We start from the raw sequence: 26,329 nt of genomic DNA, 5'->3' as shown, positions 1-26,329 counted from the left end.
GTTTGTTTGTTTTTGGTACTAGGGATTGAACCCAGGGGCTCTTAACCACTGAGCCACATCCCCATCCCTTTTTATATTTTACTAGAGACAGGGTCTCACTGAGTTACTTAGGGCCTTGCTAAGTTGCTGAGGCTGGCTTTGAACTTGTGATCCTCCAACCTCAACCTCCTGAGCCACTGGGATTACAGGCCCGAGCCACTGTGCCCAGCTCTATCAATAGTTTTGTAAAGAAAATAATGGTGAAATTATCAGAAAGATGTTCAGAAAGCAAAACAAGCTGCTGGTAAAATTACATTGTCAGGTGACTTGTTTGACATTGTATACAACCAATAGCATTCATTGTGAAAGAGGAACTATGCAGGATTCAATATTGGTGGTATACCAGCTACCTAAGCACCCAATGAAGGGTGCATGTTTTTAACATCAATGTGTGCATCCTTCTATTCATAAAGACTAGTGGATGGTCAATAACATGCTTCCTATCTTATTTGAGGGAAACTGAAAAAAAAAAAAGTGAATAAGGTAAACAGTGGCTACTGCATGTTCAACTTACCAACTTACCAGTATACAGTATAAAGACGACTCTGGTCTTCTCATTCAATCAGATGTTTACCTGCTTCTTTTACAAACCATTTCCTATCATAGTTGCCAATCATTTTCATCTTGCCAGTGCTAATGATTAGTTCTCTGCCCAAATCATAGTTAATCCCCTAGTAGCATTTGACCATCCTTTGTTTTTCAAAGACTTTCTTGTCCAAACCTTCCTGAAACCACATTCTGTTTCCCTCCTTCCCCTCCAACTGCTCCTTCTCAACCTCTCTGCTAGAACCCTTATGCACCAAGGCAGGAAGCTAGTCTCTACCACAAACACTCAGAAAAACAGGTTTTATTCAAAGTAAGCTTTGAAAGAAGACAAAGGAAATTTTTTTTGTTGTTGTTTCAAATCACCATCTTCAAAAAACAAAATAAAACAAATCACCATCTTCAGAAAACTCAAGGATGGTGAGGAAAGCTTCGGGAAGAGAGGGCAGAGTGGGACAAAATGCAGGAAACACACATGTCGCTTCAGTTAGGCAGCGTTAGAGAACGTGTGCCCAACTTGGGCAGGGCAGGTAGCTTCTATTCGCAGCATGAAGAAATTTATTAGTTAAAATAATTACAAATTTTAATTCTCAGATTGAGAGTATTAGGTCCAAAGCTTAACATTTGCACAGCCATTTTAAATCCTTACCTCCATTTTATAAAATAAGTTTCGCTTTCCTGTCCTAGATAGGTATTATCATCAGATCTACCATTTTGCTGCCTCCGTTATTCTCCGCTCCCAATACCATTTTACAAGCCAGATTGTTAGCTCACGAAATTGCACTACTTAGAATGACTCCACCTCCATTCTTTCTCTCTCTCTCTCTCTCCTCCTCACACTTGCTCTCTCTCTCTTTCTCTCATCCTGCAGGCAGGCACTCTGCCTGTCCGCTTAATAAAATCTCTTGCGTGAGTTCCCTGCTCCAGAGTGGTGTCTGAGAGCTTTCAATAGGTGCTTGCAGAAGAACCAAAAGTTAGCAGACAGCTCTCCGTCCCCCTCACCATCTGTTAACCAACCTCACTGAAATATCTCCTTGTTCTCCTAGTAGCCCACCGCAAGGCTCACACAGCTCGTGCAAGCTTAAGCAAGCAGTCCTATAAAATACCCCAGAGTAAGATTTTCCCTGTCCTCTCTCACCTTTTCTGAGACTCTGACAAAACTTTCTACGCGTGAATCTCCTTGCTTGGTTTCTGAGTTCATCTGCATCTCACTTTCCTTTCAGAGGAAGTGTCCTTAATTTCAGAGGGATTCTGTTTCAGAACCTGCCTTTCCCCGCCAACACTCTGATTACTGGGGGTTGAACCTAGAACCTCACACATGCTAGGCACGTGCTCTACCACTGAGCTACATCCTCAACACCCAATCATGTTTTTTCCTTTCCTCTTCCTCTCTCCCTTTCCCTCTCCCACTCCTTTCCCCCTCCCTCTCCCCTTCTTCCTCCCTCTTCCCCGCCCCCCTTTCTCTCTCTCTCTCATCCCCACCCACAGACCTGTTTATTTTGAGATACCGCGTGACTAAATTATCCAGACTGGCTTTGAGTTTGCCATCCTGCCTCAGTCTCCCCAGTAGCTGAGATTACAGTGTTCCAAGTGCCATCACTGCTATGACAGCAATGCAGGATTGAAGTCACCAGAGTCTGGGCACCAAGGTCTTACAGATGCACATGCTGCTTATCACCGCCATCACCATCCTTCTCTATTCCTGGAGGGTACCTTCCACCTCATGAGCAGACTAAAGATTCTCAGAGGGATCCCAGAGACTCTGGAGGCTAAGGCAGGAGGATTGCAAGTTCAAAGCCAGTCTCAGCAATTTAGTGAGGCCCTAAGCAACTTAGCAAGACCCTGTTTCAAAATTTAAAAAATGCAAAGGGCTGCGAATGTGACTCAGTGGTAAAGTACCTCTGGGTTCAATTCCCAGTACGAAAAAAAAAAAAAAAAAGATTCTAGGAGGGGCTAGAGAGAAGCATTGCTAGTGAGGATGCTACCACTAGACTCAGCCCTGCTCAACAGCTATGATTCATCTCTCACAGTCTGCTCCATTTTCACATTGCAGCCCAAATAGTATCAATCGCCTCATTCTTTTTTTTTTTTTTTTTTGTACCAATAACTGAACTCAGAGATACTTAACTACTGAATCACATCCCCAGCCCATTTTATTTTTTATTTTGAGACAGAATCTCACTAAGTTGGGTAGGGCTTCGTAAGTTGCTAAGGCTGTCTTTGAACTTGTGATCCTCCTCATCAGCTGGGATTACAGGCATGTGCCACCATGCCTGGCAATTTCCTCATTCTTGAAAGTCCTGTGTCCACTTACTGTTTTGTTTGTGTGCTCCTCTAGCTCTCATACTAGAATGTAAGTTTCTAGAGGACATATTTGTTTCTTCATAGATCCTGTCTGGCACATAGTAGGCATTAAATATTTGTTTGAATGAATGTAATTAATGGGGTTTGAGTCTAACTATGTGATAGAAATATTGGGCATTGGATTCCATTGCAAATTACTAATAATTATGAGTGGAGATTATATAACTTATAAAAAATATGGGGCTTGGGATATAGCTCAGTTGGTAGAGTGCTTGCCTCGCATGCACAAGGCCTTGGGTTCAATCCCCAGCACCTCCAAAGAAAAAAAAATAGAACTAACAAGTGAAGCTAACTAGAAAAGATGATGGCTTAAGCTCTCAGCATCCTGATGGACAAAAATTGTCACCTCTTCCACTTTTAAAAATTTAAAATAATTTTTATTTTGGCTCATACTGTCATTCTTTCTAATTTTCAAAATGTTTCTGATATTTAATTACTTTTAAAAAATCAGTGATTTGGGGCCTAGAGGTATAGCTCAGTGGTAGAGCATATGCTTAGCATGTGCAAGGGCCAGGGTCCAATCCCCAGCACTAAAGTAAAAAAAAAGTCAGAGATCCGTTATGAGTTGAATATTTTCCACTTCCTGCCTCAACTCTATGCTGGGCACTGAGAAGCTGACCTCTAGGGATTGAACAAACTGGGATCCTTCAATCTTAACTTCTGGCTGGGTTGAAGTAATGAGAAGCATCTCCAAGAGATAGAAACGGGGATAGAGAATGGGGTTAGAGTATTCTTCCAGCTGTTCTCTGTTGGGTTGGCACAGGCTGACCAGGTTCCTTCACCAACCCAAAGGCCACAATTCCCTTTAAGTGGCTACACCTATGGCTGCTCTCTCACGTTTTGGTAACTGTTCCCTCTCTTTGCCCTCTCAGGACAAGAAAAGGTAAGGGTTTCCTGTTCTTGCTGGCCTTCGGGTACTAATTCACTCTTACTCTTCCAACTCTTTCCCCCCTCCCCAGTGCTGGGATTCAAACCCAGGGCATCCCACATGCTAGGCAAATGCTTTATCACTGAGCTACAGTGCTAGACCCTGCTTATACCTTTGTAAACAGGTACTTTATTAATATCTTTCTGCTTATCCTGTTTGCATTTGTCCATCTGTTTCCTGCTTGGATCCTGAGTCATACATTGTATGCCTCAAACTCCTGAAAATTTAAGACTCAAGTCTATATCCTAGAAATAAATTGAATCAAGCATTTCAAGCCAATGGAAAATTTTAACAATATTAAGAATCCACAAGCATGGGCATTATTGTTTTCAATTTGGAGTATGACATCACATGAGATATTAAAAGAAACTAAGTAAAAAGATCATGTGTATTTTCTCACAGGGATGAGTTAAGGGCTCTCTTATTTGGAAATAGCCTGTGCATGTTAGGATATTCATCTGGCTTATCACCATTCTGTTTATGTGAATCATAAGTACATACATAGAAGACATAGTTCATCATTTATATGCTTGCATTTATTATACATTTTAGGCGTCCATATATATTATTCTATGAGTTAATACCATGATGTAAGAAAAGTAATCTCATTGTTCTTACATAACTTACCCAGAGCAACAAGTTCTAATAAAGGCTTCCTGATGTGATGTGAATAGTAGAAAATGGAAGAGGTTCTGAGCTAGAGGAAAACTATAGTAAAGCAGGCTCAGCAAGCAAAGAGAGGAGAAAAAAAAAATGACATCCAGAAAGACTTCCATTTCCAATAATCTTGCATTCCAAGATAAAGCATGAATAATAGGAACCTGCTAAAGGCCTTGACTAACAGGAAATCCTAAAAGCTTTGCCTCCAGAGATAAGCTACAAAAACAGGAACATCCTGTTTTCCCTACCAAAAGACAGGAAAATATTGTTCTTATCCGATTTGTTGTATATATATATATATATATATGGTGTTTCTTTATTCAACAACAGAAATGGGGATGTGCACGCAATTACACTTTTCATGAAATGTCGGTATAAAACTAATTTTTAATAAGATGGAAACTTAAGTTTGTAATTTACCCTTAAGTTAGAAGGATTTTAAAGCTAGTTAACACAGTAGAACTACAATGTCCTTGTTGATATCATTTTAAAAGATACTGGGATGATTTAATAACTGCTAATCTACATAATGGTAAGTGGCATATTTCTACAAAGGAAACTATAAATTCCCATCCTCTAAAATTAAATTTCTTGAGGTTTGGAAAACTTGAAAATACATAACTTTAAGCAATTCAACAGAACTTATTAAAAACAAATTTATCTGCCCGCAGAGAGAGACACGACAAACGTCTGAAGCTTTGGAAGTTTATTATGTACAGTCCCTCTCCTACACTTCCCTTACTCCTAGCTTCCGCGCACTCCCAGCTTCTCTCAGCTTCTCCCAGCTTCCGCTCACTCTCAGCTTCCAGCTCAGCCTCCGCCTCCGCCTCCGCCTCCGCCTCCGCCTCCGCCTCCGCCTCCGCCTCCGCCTCCGCCTCCGCCTCCGCCTCCGCCTCCGCCTCCGCCTCCGCCTCCGCCTCCGCCTCCGCCGCTTCTTCCGCTTCTGCCTCTCCACTCTCCCACCCACCAGGCTTATATACACTTCAACCAATCAGGGGAGAGTACACGAGGTAAACGAGGACAGCTGCAAGCATAGGATAGGTACACGAGGCGGGCATGCTCTAGTCACATCGTTAACTAGCCAATCATTGGAATTCGCTGGTTGTTTACTGTATAGCTGGCCGCTTTTGGCTCAGCGTCAGGCGCCATCTTGACCATGCCCAAGGCTGGGGGTCCTGGAAACCCCGACACAAATTTTTGGTATAATAGTAAGATAGCAAATTAATTCAGAAAAATAGAATTTCATAAACCTAGAGTCATATTCAAACCTAAATTTCTTATCAATAAAGTTTACATTATTAACATTTACAATGTGTAAGCAGTAATGTCATAACTTCCCAAACAAAATGGAAGCTTTCTTCAGCCCAACCTGTTTTTATAATCTGAAATATCAAAAACATATTTTACAATTACATTATTGTAATTAGAATTATATTGCTTAGAAGTTATCTACCACATGTAAACAGTAAGCAACAGTTTTCCTACAATAACCCCATTTTAACAAAATATTTAGATCAAATAAAAAAAATACAGGGATTTTTAGTATCCTTTTACTATTTCTTTAAGCACAAATGCCCACACAATTTTGCGTACAAGGTATATCTATACAGAATAAATTAAAATGTTAGTGAAATTTGTATTAAAAACTATGTATATAGTTTACAGGGTACATAACTATGCTTCTCCTATCAGAGGACAATTATAGACGAGGTTCTCTAGAAGAAAGTGCAAAATGAACATGACCACTCATATTTAAAATGCTAGGAGTTCTCCCTGAAGTTTATGCAGATGACTTTTTCTTGTTTTTGCACAGTGTGAATTTGTAGGGGAAAACAATATAATACCCTTGGGTCCCATTCAGGCAAATTAAGATTGCATTCTTCAGGCTGTTTGAATAGCACTGGATTTGGCTATTCCCTGTAGCACTTGATAAGGCTATTAGATATTATTCAAACATATTTTGTTAAACATACAGCATTTGTGAATGTGCTCCTTCTTCATTCATTTTGGTATAGATAACTTTTCATTCCTTTCTGTTGATGGTAAGGCTACTTGAAATAGTTCTGTAACTATAAAATTAAACCATTTGATAGCTTTTTCAAATTGAAGTTAAATATCTTCTCTCTTAAAAGAACTAACAAAGCACCATGTAAATAAAAAAGCACCACCAAGATATTCCATGCTTTCACCTAAACATTGAACAGGATAAACCCTCCTGAAAGACAAAAATCCTGTCTTCATACTAGTTCCATCCAAAGAAAAATGAGAAAAAGTTACTTCTGGTTATATACAATGGGGTATGAATAATTATAAAAATTAAGGCAAATTTTCTCCATCCCATGACTTAAAAGTTATAACATGAATAAGTGTAGTAAAAGTCTGTGATGTGAACACAGTGTTTCCAAGACACAATCTTTAGTAAAATTAGCATATCAGTCCTTATTAAAGAAATTGAAAAATGGAAAACATTTGCCCCCTTCCTTAATATCAAGGTTAGCTTCTAGAAAACATTTATATATGTGTAGCCTTAAAAGACACTGACATTCTTTAATCTTATCACACCTTATTATACGTAATTAAAATTGTTATCAAATCCTAGAATAGCAGAATGTGTATTAGAAAGTGTGGCATGGTTCTAAATTATAAATCATCTCCAAAACTTTGATTTTTATAAAATTACTGGAAAACAATTATGTCTCTTGCAGATATAGGATGGTTACGAGTTGGCAGAAATTGGGAAGATTTAGTTCTCTGAGGAATATCTGATTAAAACTCACAACTCTCACCTTTGGGGCCAAAGCTATTATTCTGAAAAGGCAATAATCTTTCTTTTCTTAAATGAAACCATGGCTGACAAATGTGGACATCTTAAAAGGAGGGAACTTTAAAAAAAAAATCACAAAAATTAATGGCGTATGAATTTTAAAATATTCAAAAAGTGAAAGAAGTGGTATGGAGACGTTTTATCCAAAAGTAACAATTATGTCAACCTATTAATAAACTGGATTTTAGCAACAGCTGTAGCTAAAATTCAGTTTATTTGAAGGGTAGGATTATGCAAGTACAAGTAGAATCTGACTTACTATCGTCGCAAAGCTAAGGAAAAGAAATGGAGTTCAAGTTTGCCATAACATTCATTGTGATCACACAGGCTACCTAAATCACTATTTCACAAACTAAAATTTGAATTTGAAACCAGCTGCAGAAATGTCACAGAAATAAGACTAAATGTCGGTGTCTATAATCAATTTTATTTTAATATAATCTGAACACATACCATTTAGAGAATACCAAGAAAATTTTGTGTACAAGTGTTGATGCTATTGCATTTGGATAAAGCTGGCAAGTTCTTTCTGCTACTAGCATAGCCCAGGAAACACTACAGGAGAAACCCAATATGTTGGAATAGATGTTGTGGCGTTTGGCCCACAGTTTGTTAGCTCTCAGAGTTAACCTGAATTTGCCAATGTTTGGTACGAGGTGTAAAATTTCACCCATTCCTCCGCAACCATTAAGACTTCTTATGCATCTGATATCTAAATTTTTAAGTAGACTGTCATCCCATAGGTCCAAAGCGTCTGGAATAGTCTGCAGTGCTCATCTTGCAAACAAAATATCAATCTCTGACTGGGGATATGGCTCAGTGGGTAGAGTGCTTGCCTTGCAAGCATAAGGCCCTGGGTTCAATCCCCAGCACAGCAAAGAAAAAAGAAAAAAAAAAAAAAAAGACAAATGAAAATATCAATCTCCATCCCATCAAACAGAATTTGATAACTGGTACAAATGGTTCAACAGCTCTTAAAACTTTAACTTCTTGTAATTTCAGTTTATCATAAAATGAGGTGAAAAAGTCACTTCGATCAACATGTCTTGGTGCAACACACAACGTATCAATATCGGCACCTTTTATGTACTCCTAATCTGTAAGATCCAAATGTAAAATTTTTCCTCCAACATTTCCAATTTCAGATTGTGGAAGATTCTTGCTTTCACTGATTTCTCGTATCCACTTTGACCAAGTTAATTTTCCTCAAATTAAACTCCTGCGCTGCAGCTCCTCTTCCTCTTCAAAAACCCCAAGGGCTTCAGAGTCTCAATTAGTTTCTATGTAAGTATGCAGTCTCCTTGGGAGCCGCTAAGCTGATAAGAGAGGTAATGCCGTAATGCTTCGGTAGCGGCTGTATTTGTGGTGATCCCTGCGTTGTAACTGGAAACGGAGACGTCTCCCACTGTCGCTGCGGTCCTGGGCGTGATCCCCCCGAGGTGGGAGGGGCCAGCCTCAGCCCTGGGTCCAACCCCATCTCCCGCACCTCTCCCAACACTATAAGCGCTTTTCCTCCTTCCCCTTGCCCTAACCCGACGCCCTCTTATCTGCTTTAAATTGTTAGCGGACATAACTCAGCTATTAAAGTCCTCTTTTTATTTTAATGAGTCACTACTACTCCAAATCTGAGTTTCTCGAACTACTAGTAAAATATGTTTCCCTGTGTTCATATTTGTCTCTGAGGTCCCCGCCCCACCACACACATACACAAAGTTCTGGAATAAGTTGTCAACCAGCAATGGTCTGTCAACACCTCCTTGACTCACCTCACTTCATCACCTAAGCTCTGTATCACCTCATCATCACAAGAAATGGGGTAAGTACTGTAGAATATTCTGTATGAGAGATCACATTCACATAACTTTCGAGTATGTGATAGTTTTCATTACAATTTTTTTGTTTTTTTTAATTTTGAGGCAGGGTCTCATTAAGTTGCCCAGGCTGGCCTTGAATTGGTGATGCTTCTGCCTCAGCCTCCTGAGTCAGAGATTACAGGAGTGGGCCACCACTGCCATCTGGTTGTTAGTCTTATTGTGCCTAATTATCATTAAACTTTGCCAAATATATGTATGTATGGGGGGGGGAATAGTACATATATGGTTTGGTACTATTCACTGACTAATCCACACCCAGTACAAGTCTTGAAACATATCCCCCATAGAAAAGGGGTATTACTGTACATGAAATTCAAATTTCAGTGTCTATTAAAGTTTTTGAAACACAGTCCTGTCCATTAGGGCTGTGTATGGATGCTTTTGAGTTATAAGTTGAGGAGTGGTGACCAAGCATTGGGCCATCAAACCTAAAATATTACCATTTGGTCCTTTATAGCAAAAGCTTTAAAAACTGACCATCCTTCTTTCTCACCTATACCTATACCTACACCACTGGTTCTCCCATAGAACTAACCCTATCCTAACATTATTGTGTCCTTTTACTTGTCTGGAGCAAGTGTGCACCACTGAATCCTCAGTGCCCATCGCAATCCCTGGCCATCATGCAGTGCTTAATGAATCCAAGTTGAGTAGATAAGCAGCATCCTGAAAAGTCAACACAAGATCTCAACTTTGAAGTAGCTTTCAAAGGGGAGTTTGACATGTAATCAACTTTCAGTTCGCTTTTTCATTGCTGACTTAAAGACACAACCAGAACAATTGTAGAGGAAAAGTTCATTCGATGGCTCACACTTTCAGAGTCCATAGAAGGCTGGCTCCATTCCCCAGGGATCCAGATGAGGCAGAACATCATGGTGGAAGAGTGTGGTAGAGGGAAGCAGCTCACGTGGTGATCAGGAAACAGAAAGTCTCCACTTCCCAGACAAATACATACTCCAAAGCCATGCCCTCAATGAATCATTTCCTCCAGCCACACCCTACCTGCCTTCAGTTACCACTCAATTAATCCCATCAGGGACTAATTCACTGATTAGGTTAGGGCTTTTGCCCAATCATTTCTCCTCCAAACTTTCTTGCATTGTCTCACATGTGAGCTTTTGGGGGATGCCACAAATCCAAATCATTACATCAACAAATTAATCTACAAAGAAGAATGAAAAAGCAATAAAAACTACCAAGTGCTCTACAAAGGAAAGGCAGAAAGAATTCCACCTAAAGAAAGATGCCCCTTCTTTTGAATACTTTCTGATTTAAAGTCATCTCCTCCTCCACGATGAAATTTTTATTGGGTTTGTTGATGGAGTGTCCTCCTCTGCAGAACAAGGCTAAATAATTCCGATCTCACAGGAACTATGAGAATGGTTTGTTGAAATAAAAGCACGGAAGGCACATAGCTCAGTGCGTGTTTCGCATGACTTACTCAGTAAAGTCACTTTCGGATCTTCTAAAATGTTGAAGGCAGTGGAGTCTGCATCCAAGACCGGGGTGGGGGCGGTGTGTCCCCCCCACCCCAGTGCATCACCAAGGGCATTGCCCAGCATCCAACGCATCCCTTTAGTGAGAGCAGCAACCTCAGGATTCGCTTTGCCAGAGAGAGTTCTTGACTCAAGGCGTCGCGGCCAAGGCTGAAAGTCCGGAGGCGCGCAAGGCTGGAACCCAAGACCAACGGCTCAGAGCGTTGCGGGAACGCGGCCCGCGGGGTGGAGGGACTTCACCCACAGTAGCGCTGTGGAGCTTAGCTATTCTCTACCAGCTATCACGCCCGGCCCCGCCCGCGCAGCGCTCACTAGCCCCGCCCCAGGGCGCTCTCCTCTTTGCTTCTGAAGCCCCGAGCGTGGCCACGCCCAGCACCGTGTGACGTCACCAGGACCTACGCGCCGCGGGGCGGGAGAGTTGTCGGACGGCCCCGGCTGGGTTCTGGAGGTCCTGAGGCCGCTAAGAGGCTTCTGAGGGCCGCCGCGATGCCTCGCCTGGGGCCGGTCAGTCAGCTCCTGGATCTGTGAGTCCACCCCGTCCCGCCTCCCCTTCGCGCAGCGCGGGCACCTCCTTCATCCGGCCGGGCCCTGCGCCGCTCTCCCTCCCCGCCCCTTTCCGGGTCCGGTCCTCAGAGGAGGCCCCGGTTTTTTCTGTTCCCGGATGGCTGGTTTGTCGCCTCGCTGAGGACAGTTGAGCAGAGTAGCCTGCTGAGCCGGCTTGTCCTCCCTCCCGGGTCCTCTGCCTGACGCTCCCGGATGAGGGTCCCAGCCCCTCGGTCAGCCTGGACCGCTTAGCGCCATCGTGGTCCCTGGCAGAGGCCTGCCTCCGACCAGAGCTAAACCCTTGATAGAACAAAACACTGATGAGCCTTCGGCACAGTCCCACCCGGTTACCGAGACGAGATTGGCGTTGACTCCTTGAGGCAGTATGTAGAAAGCGATAAAAAGAGGGACCCTCGACAGGGATTTCTGGGTTCAGCTCCCCGCCCTGTCCCTCACCAGCCGTGTGACCATGGATAGTAACTGAGCCTTCTCCTGCCCGAGTTTCTTATGTACAAAATTAGTATAATGCCAGTACCTATCTCATGAAGTCTTATTGAATAAATGTAGCACCTGTAAAGCCTTCGGGAGGATGCCATTGTTAGTCATTGTTGTTATTACTTTACACCGGAAATTGTGCTGGAAGTTGCGGTTACCATGGCAATTGTGTCTCCAGGAGCTTTCACTCTATTTATATTGCCGTGTAAAAATTCTTAATGCTAAGAACAGTCTCTTTAATGTACTGAAGACCTTCTAAAACAGTGGGTGTTTTTTAAAATTTGTTCTTTTTAGATGTATATGACAGAGTGTATTTTGACACTATACACACATGGGGTATAATTTATTCTAATTAAGATTTTTTGAGGGGGATACTGGAGACTTAACCTAGGGGCGTTCAACCACTGAGCCACATCCCCAGCCCATTTTATTTTTTATTTTGAGATAGGGTATCCCTAAGTTGCTTAGGGTCTTGCTAAGTTGCTGAGGCTGGTCCCAAACTTCCAGTCCTCCTGTTTCAGCCTCCCCAGTTGCTGGAATTAGAGGTGAGTGCCACCATGCCCAGCAGGATCCCATCCTTGTAGTTGTAAATGATGTGGAGTTTCACTGGTGGTGTAAAAACAATAAAATTTGACATTTTACATTATATTCCAGAAACTCAACCCTCAATTGTGTCACGTTTCAGAAAAGAGAAATTAGATGGTTTTCCCTTGTGTAGCCTTACACCTGTAGAGAGTCCTGAGAAAAAGACCTTGCTTTAGTTCTTGGTATAAATTTTATCTCTAATAAAATTGAGATTTAATTTCCATCAGTAAAGGCAATTTAGGGTAATGGTAGAGTGCAAACTTAGAACCAGGCTGGAGGTGCAGGCCTGTAAACCCAGGGACCCTGGGAGGCTAAGGCAGGATCTCAGAATAAAAAAATAAAGAAACAAGGGGTAGGCTTGTAGCTTGGTGGCAAAGTGCTCCTGAGTTTAAACCCCAGTAATGCAAAAAAAAAAAAAAAAAAAAAAAAAAAAGGAAAGAAAAGAGAACAGGCTTTTCCTGTAATCCCAGGGGCCTCTAGGCAAAGGCAGGATTCCAAGTGCAAGGCCAGCCCAGGGAAGCCATGAAAAAAGTTGTCAAAAGGAGTAGGTGTGTAGCTCAGTAGTAGAGCTCCCCTGGGTTCAATCCACAAACACAAAAAGTGCAAGCTTTGAAGACAGACTACCTCAGTTTTATTCAGACATCATTTACTCGTTTTATAGTCATGAACAAATGATATAAACTGTCTGGATTTCAGTTTTCTCATCTGTAAATGGATAACACTTATTATTATTATTATTATTATTATATCCTTTTAAATTGATATGAAGATTAAAAGCCAATATTGGTAAAGCCCATAGAACAGTGCTTGGCACATAGTTAAATGTTTATTTATGTTAGTTGTTATTTCCTGTCTACTATAGAAAACTGTGTAACCAGGGATATGTTACCTAATCCTGACCTTTCTTCTAAGACTCAACTTAATTCCTATTTCCTATAGCATCCCTGAGGGTTCTAGACAAATGATCCTCTGAATCCCAGCAATTAGAATCAAGTGTTTTGTTTCCTGGTATCCACAATTCCTTAACTTTATGCCAGTACCATGCTGTTTTTGTTACTCTGGCTCTGTAGTATAATTTTAATTCAGGCATTGTGATGCCTCCAGCATTGCTCCTTTTGCTCAGGATTGCTTTGACTATTCAGTGTCTTTTCTTCTTCCACATGAATTTTTAGGATTGTTTTTACTAGTTCTGTGAAGAATGTTTAACTGATTTACTTCAAAGTCCATTTTACTTCTTGTAGGAGCCAGCAACCCTGGGACAATAAAAGTGTGAAATATCCTTTGGATACCGTGACTGTTGTAATAAAAGGCATACCATTTGTCAGACTGCAAATGGTCTGGAAAACCAAAAACATCATTCATTTTATGTTATGGCCAGGGTAGATGGAGTTGACTGATAAAACTGGAACAATGAAACAACTTGAAAAAATGCCAACAGAAAAAGCATCAGTGATAGCCTCAAGGTGTATGTGGGGAGTGCAGGTATTAAAGTTGATATAGTTAGATTGTCAGGAGCAAGAGGAAATAATACCACATGCAGACTGACCTGTTTCACTACAAGACAGGCTGACTTTTGAAGGGAGGCACAAGACTGGCATGCAGTGGTATCTTTGATGCCAGATACATGTAATCTTTACTTTCTTCCCAGGCCATGGTGGTGGATATATGCTTTGTTCAATATGAGGATGGATCCTGGCAGCAGGGGTGTATACTTAATTAGCGGTATGATTCAGTCCTTCCATTAAAGTATGAATTATCATGATGCGGGACAGATGAGGCTAGACACCCGAGAAATTTTCAGGAAGCAGGTTTATTTAAGCTACAGTGGCCCAGAGGGGCTAATACCTAAAAATCTGTGGCCCCCAGGCCCCAGGTCTGGAAATTCTCTTAGATTTACACTCAGTGGGATGGTTACATGACAGTGGGTGGGCATATAACAGTTACTCTTTGTCTCATATTTTAGACTAGACATAGGTTTCACAAGTTTTTACCAAGAAAACAGTATCTTTAGCATAGCAACAAGTTTGATTATAGACCTAGATTTTACAAGAAAGAGAAACCTGGCCTTTACAACAAAGTGAAGGCCTCAAACCAGATTGAACTCTCTGCAGAAATCTTGTGAAATCCTGTTGACACTGTGTAAAATCTTACTGACAATAAGCTTAATTATGGCTCTTGAGAGGAAGGGAGTTATCTGGTAGCTGCATCAATCATGTATACCTGTCTGCTGCAATTTGTTTCCATAATTCACAGTCCTAAAGAGGGTTATCTTTAATCTGCCAGTCTTCTTCCAAGTGACAGACAAGGTGATTAAATCACTGGTAACAGTCCAAGAATCAGTAAAAATATAGTCTGTTGACTTTGGGAATATTGTCTAATCTAAGGCAGATATTGGCAAACTTTATCTATAAAGGTCCAAATAGTACAGTAAATATTTTCAGTTGTGGAGGCTACTCAGTTTTGCCATTATAGTGTGAAAATAGCTTTAGACATTGTGTAAATGAATGAACATGACTGTGTCCCAAGAAAAGTTTGTTTATGAAAGCAGGCAATGGGCCAGATTTGGCCCAGAGATCATTATCCTGGTGTAAGCCAAGATTAACAGTTCACTATTTACTCATTACCCCAACTAGCCCATACTGCAGTCTGTCTTCCAAAGCTGTTATTCAGACTGGATAACTACTGATTGATATCTAATAAATACCTTCTACTTTCAGTGGAGCCAAACCACCAATAAACTAGACCCAGACATACAGAGGAAACTCCTTTTGAGTCAAGGACCCCAGTGAGCTAGTGACTTTGCTTCAGGTGATAGGAGTGTCAGAGCAGTCCCTGAATCAGTCACTTTTTTATATTAAAGCAGGATTCCACTAAGGCCAGGTTAATTGCTTTCTTGAATATACCTTTTCTGTAAAGGTTCAAATAGTACAGTAAATATTTTCAGTTGTGGAGGCTACTGATCAGCAAGACCTATTGGGTTCTTCCCTTGTTAGGTGCAGAGTCCTAGTTGATCTACCCCATGATATAGATACCATACTAAATAACCACAAGCTCTCATGCACAGACATTCAATTACAAAAGAAGCTTATAAGCAGGTTAATGCTATCTTAAAAAAATAAAGATTATATCCCAGCATGGTGGTACATACCTGTAATTCCTATGACTCAGGAGCCTGAGGCAGGAGGATCACAAGTTCAAGGCCAACCTGGGAAACTTAGTGAGTCCCTGTCTCAAGGTAGAATATAAAAGGACTGGGGATGTGGCTCAAAGAGTGCCTCTGGGTTTGATCCCTAGTACAGGTAGTAATCTAGTATTTGAAAAGGGCCTCTTTGAGTGCAGCTGTTAAGTCTTTAAAGTAGTGATTTCCCTTTTTCCTGAACTTCTCAGAAGACTGGGAGTTAAGTTGGAGGGTGAGCTCCATGGTCCTTATATTACTTCTGTGCAGGTGGCAGTCCTGGAACAGGAGAATCCACTCTGACACTCATGGACCAGGGAAGTATTAATATGAACACCAGTTACACAGTCATCAATGAAAACTACAACAGTACATTTATAACAGTGGACCACTTCATGCTTTGAATGCTGCTCTGCCACTAAGGCTTATTTTAAAATGAACTTGTTTTTTTCTCTTCTCCTTCTCCTACTCCCAGCCTCGGGAAATAGGACTACCTTTCTTCCCCAACCTAGGCAGAACTCTCTGTCCTTGAGCACACACCCACCATAAGAACAGAAAGAATATAATTCAGACTATAGGGATGGCATTAAGGTCAAGGACAAGCTTTTGGTAACACACTGATAGAGCCAAAGGACTCTACTCACAAAGACACTTTAGCTTTTCTTCCCCACTGAGAACATTACCCAGACCCCATCAGTTGAATTTGGGTGCCTTTTTCGGCTAAGGGATGAGAAACCAAGAAACTTAATGTGTGCACAAGTTATAAATTAAAGCAGCAGCCAAAAGGAGACTACTCTTACCCAACTGGAGTGTGGGAAATGCAGTGGTGGGGAAAGCTAGGTCACAGAGTGTGGTAAGGGTGATAAGGATACTTTTCTTTCCCCAGCCCCCACTCCAGGGTTTTCGCCTGAATACAGACATATTCTCCCCTGGACATCTCTCAGCAAGCAAGCATATGGACCCAGCTGTCCCTTTCTCACTACCTCAGCAAACACTGCTGCATTTTACCCATAGTCTTGGTAATTTTGACCACCCCTACAACCAGCATCCTGGTGATCCTCACTGGTCACATCAAGTTGTGGCAGAAGCCAGGTACTTAAGCAGCTAGCTTTACACCATTAGGTAAAGCTTTGCTTTCACTGTCTGTTTTGAGGCATTGTGGCTCATTCACATGAATTGCTAATGTTTTTGGTCTGTCAGATACTAGGGCGTCACTACTGACATCATTTATTTCAGCATTAGGATTTAATTGTTTTAAAACCCATGCTCATATTGCCTTTAATTGGAGCCACATGGCTTGCTATCCAATTATAATAACATCCCTTTTCCTTCTGTATGAAGGAGAGTGAGCAATAACCAACACAACAGCAAGGCAGCTTGTTTCATTAGCAAGTAGAACACCAGGGTACCCTTTCTCCTTCTGCCTTTACCTAACACTAGGTGACAGCATTTGACACCAAATCTCAGGGCATCTTCTCAAATCCCCAAGCTGGCTGACAAGATCCCTGCCTTTCCTTTTCAATAAAGCAATGTTTCTGTCAGCATCCATTTTTCATTGTCAAATTGTCAGATCTGGGATTTGATTTTATATTAAATAATAAATAGATTAGGGTGTTACTTTGTTAGATGGAGGCTGGCAGAAGAAACAAGATTCCTAGGTTAGACAACAAAAATTTTTACTCAGAACAGCAAGCACTGTGAGTATTATTAGCATGTTTGTTTCAGTTCTCCTTTTACCCCGAATTCTGCATGGGTAATGACACCAAGGACTCAGATGGATGTCTGCACATGTTAGGGGTGCATTACAGAAGAGGAGAACTGACCTTGGTTGGGGAATACCCTATTTTATAACAAGCATTATCTCATCTTTCAAAATTGTTTGCTACTTTAAAGAAGCTGTTATGAATGTATTCAAAGAACAAAAGGATCCAACCAAATGTGGTGGCACATACTTGTAATACCAGAGACTCAGGAGACTGAGGCAGGAGGATCATAAGTTTGAACCCAGCCTGCGCAGCTTAGCAAGACTCTAATTCAGCAAGTTAAAAGGCTGGTGATGTAGCTCAGTGGTAGAGTGCCCTTGGGTTCCACCCCCAGTACCATAGGAATTAAAAAAAAAAAAAAAAAAGTATATATATATGTGTGTGTGTATGTGTGTATTAATATATGTGTGTATTAATATATGTGTGTGTGTGTGTATTAATATATGAGAGAGAGAGAGAGAGAGAAAGAGAGTGAGTGTTGGATGTGGTGACGCACGCCTGTAATCCCAGCAATTCTGGTGACTGAGTAGGAGGATGGCAAGTTCAAGACCAGCCTCATCAACTTAATGGGAACCTTAGCAATTTAGCAAAGCCCTGTCTCAAAATAAAACATGGAAAGGACTGGGGATATAGCTCAGTCATGAAGTGCACCTGGGTTTAATCCCCAATCACAACAACAAAAACAAAAGAAACATGATAAAGGAAGTAAAGGGAGAAACAGTTCAGTAGTTTCTCCAAAAGTTAAGCATAGAATCACACTCTTAGGTATTCCCAACACAATGGAAAGTGAGTACTCAAATACTTCTATGTGAATATTCATAAAATATTACATAGCCAAAAGATAAAAAATAATATGTGGTATATTCATTAAATGGAATATTATTCAGTCATAAAAAGGAGTGGAATATTGATAACATGTATAATATGGATGAACCTCTATGCTAAAAAAAAAAAATCCATATTAGGCTGAGTAGAAGCTTTTGACCAAAAGCAAATAGGTAGTTGTTGGGTGTGGGGGGTCTCTCAGCCACGTCCCGTGTGGATGAGAAAAGGGTTAACTGCTGGAGGATTATGTTAGCTATATCTCCTCAATAAACACATAAGAGCCAATATTCTTTTTAAATAAGAGGGGTTGTGATTGGTCTGGCAATACCAGCTCTGGCCTCTAACAACATGGAATAGCCCATTTCTCTTTTATTTATAGACACACAGGTAAAGGGGTCCAAGACCGGGAGAAACTTCTTCTGTGATGGACAGGATAGGGTAGAGTTGGGGGAGCTATTCTCTTAGGGGAACTAGACAGGGAACCTCTGATTCTGCTAGATAAGGATGGCTTCCCACAGTTAGATACTTGGAGAAAAGAGAAATGTGGATTGATTCCTTACTAGGTCAGAGTTTTCTTTTTCTTTTCTTTTCTTTTTTTTTTTTTTTTTTTTTTTTTTTTTTTTTTTTTTTTGCTGGGGATTGAACCCAGGGCCTTTTGCTTGCATGGCAAGCACTCTGCCAATTGAGCTATATCCCCAGCCCAGGAGTTTTCTTTTGGGGTGATGAAAATATTTTGGAACTAGATAGAGATGGTGATTGGACAACATTATGAACAAACAGAATGCCACTGAATAGTATGGTTTAAAATAATTGAGTATTATGTGACTTTTACTTCAAGTTTTAGAAAGAAAAGAAAGAAGCAAAAGAAGGTATGATAAAAAGTCTTTATCAAATAGCTGAAATCAATAAAGATTTTTTTTTTTAAGAACCAAGTTCACATTCTGGAGTTAAAAAGTATACTAACAAATAAAACTCACTAGAGGACTTGGTACAGTGACATATGCCTGTGATTCCAGCTACTCAGAAGACTGAGGCAGGAGGATCACAAAGTTAGAGGCCAGCCTGGACAATTTTGCAAAACCTTGTCTCAAAATTAAAATGACTTAGGGATGTAGCTTAGTGGTCAGTGGTAGAGCACTTGCCCTGAGTTCCTCCCCAGTACTGAAAAGAAAAGAAATGTTATAGACTTTTTGGAAAACAATCTGACAATATATGATAACATATCCTAGAAACAATAGTAATGTTCATTAGGAAGAGAATGGCTAACCAGGTATGTCAGTGCACACCTGTAATCCCAGCTGCTCAGGAGCGTGAGGCAGGAGGATCTCAAGTTTGAGACCCAGCCTCAGCAATTTAGCAAGACCTTGTCTCAACAAAAGAAGAAAAAAAAAAAAAAAGACTGGAATGTAGCTCAGTGGTAAAGTGCACCTAGATTCAACCCCCAATATCTTCCATCTCTGCCAAAAGTACACACAGTTTTATGAAAGAGCTAAGTACTAACAGAAATATTGACAAGTGTGGGAACTAGTACAGTCATAGTGTAACTTATTATTTTGTATTTGTATTTCAGATGCCTTTGGTGCTTCATGGAGAATATTTCCAGATATATCACAGACCTTAAGCCTTTACCTCCCAGCATAAAAGATAGACTGATTAAAATAATGAGCTTGCAGGGACAGATAACAGATTCAAATATAAGTGAGGTAAGAGTATTCATGACTGTAAAGCAATCATATTTTACTGTTAAAATATGGTTTCAGATTCTTGGAGCGATGGTATATGGTAGGATTAGTAATAATTTTAAAATATAATAAAGTTGGACATGGTGGCACACACCTATAATCCCAGCTACTTGATAGGCTAAAGCAGGAGGATTGCAAATTCAAGGCCTATGTGGGCAGTTTAGTGGGATCCTGTCTCAAAAAAATTAAAAGGACTGGGGATATAACTCAACAGTAAAGCAACCCTGGGTTCAAACCTTAGTACCAAAAAAAATAAAAAGGGCTGGGGATGTAGCTCAGTGGCAAAGCATCCCTGGATTTACATCCCCACTATAAATGAATAATAATAATAAAGCATTGGGATTTTTTTCCCTTCCATATAACAGAAATGCCCATATGTCCCTCACTATTCTTTCCGTTAATTCCTTTATCTTCATGGTGCTAGTACTCTGTATAGCACCAATCTATGATTTCAAAAAGTTTAAAATTTATGATCAAGATTTGCAATAAGAAATACATGTTTCATTATAACTCCAGTACATAAATCACACCTATATATACAATATGGTATATAGTACATTTTGGTATTTTCTATTTTATTCTACTTTTATCTTATTTCATTTTTAAAAATATTTGCATCACAACCTACTAAATTGATTTTATAATCTACTCATAGATGGCGATCAACAACTAAAAATCACTTTTCTAAACCAGTCCCATTTTTCTTGATACCTCACTCCTTCCTACTAATTTCTATTGACTCTGAAACCCAGGTTACTTTCTGGACATAATATGCCTTTTTCCATTGGCTTTTTTATAAGATAGTAAGTATATCAAGGGCCTCCAACCTGAATTAATATTCCAGCTTTGCCACTTTTTCTGATACGGTCCCTTGGTTCTCTGAACTGTAAAATGGGAGGTAAAAGTAACCACCTGCAGTGGTTTTGTAGGATTACAGCATTTCACAGCTGAAAATGTATTGGGTGGAAAATGAATTTGAAACGAGAACACAGCTAGGTCAGTATTAGGAACCTGGGTCCTGGGCTGGGGATAGAGCTCAGTTGGTAGAGTACTTGCCTTGCAAGCACGAGGCCCTGAGGCCCTGGGTTCAATCCCCAGCACCGCAAAAAAAAAAAAAAAAAAAAAAAAAGAATCTGGATCCTTAGTGCAAGAACAGAAAGTTGGACTAATGGAGGGAAATGGCCTAATGTTGAGAGATTATTATCAGAAGTGATGGAAGGTAGGTTGCTTTCTTTTGTCAAAAGAGAGGAGAGGGTTCATACTTTTTTTTTTACATTTAAAAAAAATTTTTATTTTTACAGACTGCATTTTGATTCATTGTACATAAATGGGGTACAGCTTTTCATTTTTATGGTTGTCAGGTTCATACTTTCTTACATTAACTTCATGAAAGTCAGGTTATATGAAAATGATCTTCTATTCTGTTCTTTCCATGTGTCAAGTATAATTCAAAAATATTTAAAATTGCTGTGTGCAATGGAATAGACCTGTATGTAACTAGCAGCTCCAGAGGCTGAGGCAGGACGATTGAAAGTTTAAAGCCCACCTCAGCAATTTAGTGAGGCCCTAAGCAATTTAGCAAGACTCTATCCCAAAATAAAAAATAAAAAGGGCTGGGGATGTGGCTCAGTGGTAAAGCATCCCTGGTACCCCCCTGCCCCCCAAAAAAAGTTAAAAATCTAATTCTTACACAAGTAGTAAACATGTGCCAATGACATTTTAAATACCTTATTTGTAAAAGAACTAATAGAAATGCAAAATTAGTTCAAGAGTATTCAAGAAACTGATATCCACTTATCTACACATAAACAAACATACACAAGCTGAAGTAAATTTACTGTTAGATATAAAATTAGAAAAAGTTAGGACTGAAGGGTATAGCTCAATGGTGGAGTACTTGGCTAGCATGTGCAAGACCCTGGATTTGATCCCCAGCACCCTTCAAAATAAAAATTAAAACGTTGAAAGAAAGAAAAATGTCTTATGGATAAATAAAATCAACCACTAAGGCTATCTTTTCTACTGAACAGAAAACAGAAATCTTTTTTCCTTTTTTTTTTTTTTTTTTTTTTTTTTTTTAGTGGTGGTACTAGTGATTGAACCCAGATTCACTTACTTTACCCCAGTTCTCTTTTTCTTATTTAGCGACAAGGTCTCCCTAAATTTCTGAGGCCAACTTCAGACTGTGATCCTCCTACCTCTGCTTGCCTTGTCCCTGGGATTAGAGGCCTGCACCACCACACCTGGCTGAACAGAAATCTTTTTTTGTTTCCCTTTTTGGCACTGGGGATTTGGCCCAGGAGCCTTACCCAATCCTTTTTATTTTGAGACAAGATCTCCCTGAGTTTCTGAGACTGGCCTCAAACTTGTACTCAACCTGCCTCTGCCTTCCTTGTTTCTGGAATTAGAAGCATGTGCCACCAAACCTGACTGAACAGAAATCTTTTTTTTTTTTTTCTTAGTTGTAGATGGATATAATACCTTTATTTTATCTATTCATTTTCATGTGGTGCTGAGAATTGAACCCAGTGCCTCACACATGCTAGGCAGGTGCTCTACCACTGAGCCACAACCTCAGCCCTGTACAGAAATCTTTGGTGAGCTTTCTCTCTAGGAAGAAGAAGATTCCTTTTTATAAATTTTCTACAAGTTATTATCTTGCTGTATAGAATTATAAAATAATTAGAATATTTGCTTCAATTAACAGTAAATAGGAGATTGATCAATGTTACATTTTCCTAGATAGTCAGATGACCATTAGGTGGTATTACGGGTTCAGTAGCAAACCCCCACACACACACAAAAGTTGGAATAACATCCAGTACATCAGAACATGATCTTATTTTGAAACAGGGTCTTTGCAGAATAGGGTCTTTCCAGTTACATTAAGATCATACTGGAGTACAGTGGGCCCCAAATCCAGTATGACTTGTATCCTTATAAGAAAGTAACCACAAGACACTGGGAGAACACCATAAGAAGATGGAGGCAGAACTGGAGTAATATACCTGGGAGTCAAGAATGGCAAGGATTGTTAGGCCTTAGAGAAGCTATGAGAAAAGCATGGAACAGCCTCTCCCTCAGAGCTCTCAGATCTTCCTTGCCAATACCTTGTTTTCAGATGTCTAGCCTTCACTACTGGAAGAAAATAAAGTTCTTTTGTTTTAAGCCACCCAGTTAGTGCTACTTTGTTGTGACATCCCTAGCAAATAAACCTAGGTTAGCTTATCAGTGTTTTTGCTTGATATTAAAGGTGGTGTAAGCTGGGCACAGTGGCACACACCTATCATCCCAGTGACTCAGGAGGCTGCAGCAGAAGGATTCATGTTCAAGGCCAACCTCAGCAAATTAATGAGGCCCTCAGCAATTTAGTGAGACCCTGTCTCAAAATAAAAAGGACAAAGGATATAGTTCAGTGATAAAGTGCTTCTGAGTTCAATCCCCACTACTAAATAAATTAGTAAAATAAAACTTTTTCCAAGTTATGATTTTTCTTATAATTTTTTGTTGTTGAGACAAGGTCTTGCTAAGTTGCTTAGGGCCTCACTAAGTTGCTGAGGCTGGCCTTCAACTTTCATTCCTCCTACTTTAGCCTCCCAAGTCACTGGGATTATAGGTGTACTCCATTGCACCTGGCTATGTGATTTTTCTTAACAACTGTTTAGAATAAAGAATGTATTTTTCAACCGTTAATCACAAATTTTCAATATATGAGCTAACTTACGTGTGTTAAAATAGCAAAAACAGGAATAGATGGTATAAGAAATTAGCACATTTCTTGATATTAAAAAATAATAGCTGCATATGGTGATGCATGCCTGTAATCCCAGCTACTCAGGAGGCTGAGGTAGGAGGATCACAAATTCAAGGCCAGCTCAGCAGTTTAGGGTGACCTGTCTTAAATTTAAAAGTGAGGGTGGGCTAGGGATATAACTCAGTGGTGGAATGCTTCCCTAGCATGTGAGAGACCCTGGGTTCAATCTCCAGTATGAGATAGAGAAAGGAGGAAAAAATAAAAATGGTGAGTTCTTTTGTTGATGGTGATGTTCAAAAATTATGATAGGCCAATAAAATAACTGGTCTATGAAAGCAAAAATTCTGTACAAAATTGCTCTATTAAAAGTTTCCTTCTGGGCTGGGGATATAGCTCAGTTGGTATAGTGCTTGCCTTGCAAGCACAAGGCCCTGGGTTCAATCCCCAGCACCACAAAAAAAAAAAAAAAAAAAAAAAAAATTTCCTTTTAATAGAGCCAAGCAATCATGAAATTCATCTGAAAGAATAAGAAACCCAGAATAGCTAAAGCAATCCTTAGCAGGAAGAATGAAACAGGGGATATCGCAATACCAGAACTTCAGCTATACTACAAAGCAATAGTAACAAAAACAGCATGGTATTGGCACCAAAATAGACAGGTAGATCAATGGTACAGAATAGAGGACATGGACACAAACCCAAATAAATACAGTTTTCTAATACTAGACAAAGGTGCCAAAAATATGCAATGAAGAAAAGATAGCCTCTTCAACAAATGGTGCTGGGAAAACTGGAAATCCATATGCAGCAGATTGAAACTAAACCCCTATCTCACCCTGCACAAAACTCATCTCAAAATGGATCGTGGACCTCAGAATCAGACCAGTGACCCTGCATCTTATACAAGAAAAAGTAGGTCCAAATCTTCAACATGTTGGCTTAGGATCAGACTTCCTTAACAGGACTCCCACAGCACAAGAAATAAAAGCAAGAATCAATAACTGGGATAGATTCAAACTAAATAGCTTTCTCTCAGCAAAAGAAACTAACAGCAATGTGAAAAGAGAACCTACAGAGTGGGAGAAAATCTTTGCCACTCATACCTCAGATAGAGCATATATAAAGAACTCAAAAAACTCTACACCAAGAATACAAATAACCCAATCAACAAATGGGCTAAGGATATGAACAGACACTTCACAGAAGAAGATCTACAAGCAATCAACAAACATATGAAAAAATATTCACCACCTTTAGTAATAAGAGAAATGCAAATCAAAACTACACCAAGATTCTATCTCACCCCAATTAGAATGGCGATTGTCAAGAATACAAGGCAACAATAGATGTTGGATAGGATGGAGGGAAAAAGGTACACTCATACATTGCTGGTGGGGTTACAAATTAGTGCAGCCACTCTGGAAAGCAGTGTGGACTTTCCTTAGAAAACTTGGAATGGATCCACCATTTGACCCAGCTATCCCACTCCTAGGCCTATACCCAAAGGACTTAAAATCAGCATACTACAGAGATACAGCCACATCAATGTTCATAGCTGCTCAATTCACAATAGCCAGATTGTGGAACCAACCTAGATGCCCTTCAATTGACCAATGGATAAAGAAACTATGGTATATGTATATATATATATATATATATATATATATATATATATATACACACAATGGAATATTACTCAGCTATAAAGAATAATAAAATTATGGCATTTGCAGGCAAATGGATGAAATTGGAGAATATCATGCTAAGTGAGATAAGCCAATCTCAAAAACCCAAAGGACGAATGATCTCACTGATAAGCAGATGATGACACATAGTGGGGTGTGGGAGGGGTGCAAGAATGGAGAAAGGACGAACTGTATAGAGGGAAAAGAGAGGTGGGAGGGGTGGGGGGAGGAAAAAATAACAGAATGAATCAAACACCATTTCCTTATGTAAATGTATGATTACACAAATGGTATGCTGTTACTCCATGTACAAACAGAAACAACATGTATCCCATTTGTTTACAATAAAAATAAATTTTTAAAAAAGTTTCCTTCTAAAAAGAGCAAAATGCACACACATACATACAACACATCCTCATATAAGAAATTTTAAAATTCATACTTTTCTAAAAAAAGAATCAAACTTTTTGAATCCAGTTGGTTCTTTCAATGATATTTTCCATCTCTAATGCCAAGAATTTTTTTCCATTGTTTCTTCAAATGTTTCCACCCCTCCGTTTCTAATTTCACTTTTGAGTCTGTTATTATCCATATGTTAGTACCTCTATAATCTCCCATGTCTCAATAACTTTTATATTTTCTATTTATCCTTTGCACTTCCTTCTAACTTGCTGATTTGTTCCTGTTCGTTTATCTCGTGTAAACTATTATTTTTTTCCAACTATTTTATTTTTCATAATTATTATTTGTAGTTTGCTTTTTACCCCTAACAGTACAAGAGTAAAGGAGCTCTGAGACTGTACCTACCTGGTAGAGCTGATGAAGGAGACCTGGAAAGGGACTAGAGTGATGAGCTCTAAGTCTCTAAGTCAGAGAGCCCCAGGCACCAAAAAATGATAATCTCTCCTGCCAAACAGATCCTCAAATTAGGGCTTCACCTTGAGCTCCTCATTTTTTAAGTTTGTTAGATACTGTAGTAAATGATTCCCCTTAATATTACTCCTGTGTTATCTTTTTTTGGGGAGGTAGGTGTA

The 26,329-nt window shown here is 39.8% G+C and overlaps 1 protein-coding gene and 1 pseudogene across 2 annotated transcripts in view; one reads left to right on the top strand and one right to left on the bottom strand.

Annotated features, from left to right (window-relative positions):
• Positions 1-5,609: 5,609 nt before the first annotated feature.
• LOC124983308 (poly(A) polymerase alpha-like) lies at positions 5,610-11,490 on the bottom strand (annotated as a pseudogene).
• Amn1 (antagonist of mitotic exit network 1 homolog) overlaps positions 11,098-26,329 on the top strand; it is a 47,254-nt gene continuing 32,022 nt past the window's right edge. The window contains exons 1-2 of one of the 2 annotated variants that reach the window (XM_047550491.1): positions 11,098-11,252; positions 19,685-19,817. In XM_047550491.1, coding sequence (XP_047406447.1) covers positions 11,215-11,252; positions 19,685-19,817 — 171 coding nt within the window. In that variant the 5' untranslated portion in view covers positions 11,098-11,214. The remainder of the gene's footprint in view (positions 11,253-19,684; positions 19,818-26,329) is intronic. The other variant, XM_047550492.1, reaches the window with a different exon arrangement.

This window comes from Sciurus carolinensis, chromosome 4 (genome assembly GCF_902686445.1).
Source record: "Sciurus carolinensis chromosome 4, mSciCar1.2, whole genome shotgun sequence".
Taxonomy (NCBI): Eukaryota; Metazoa; Chordata; class Mammalia; order Rodentia; family Sciuridae; genus Sciurus; species Sciurus carolinensis.
This window is presented reverse-complemented; position numbering and strand designations above follow the sequence as displayed.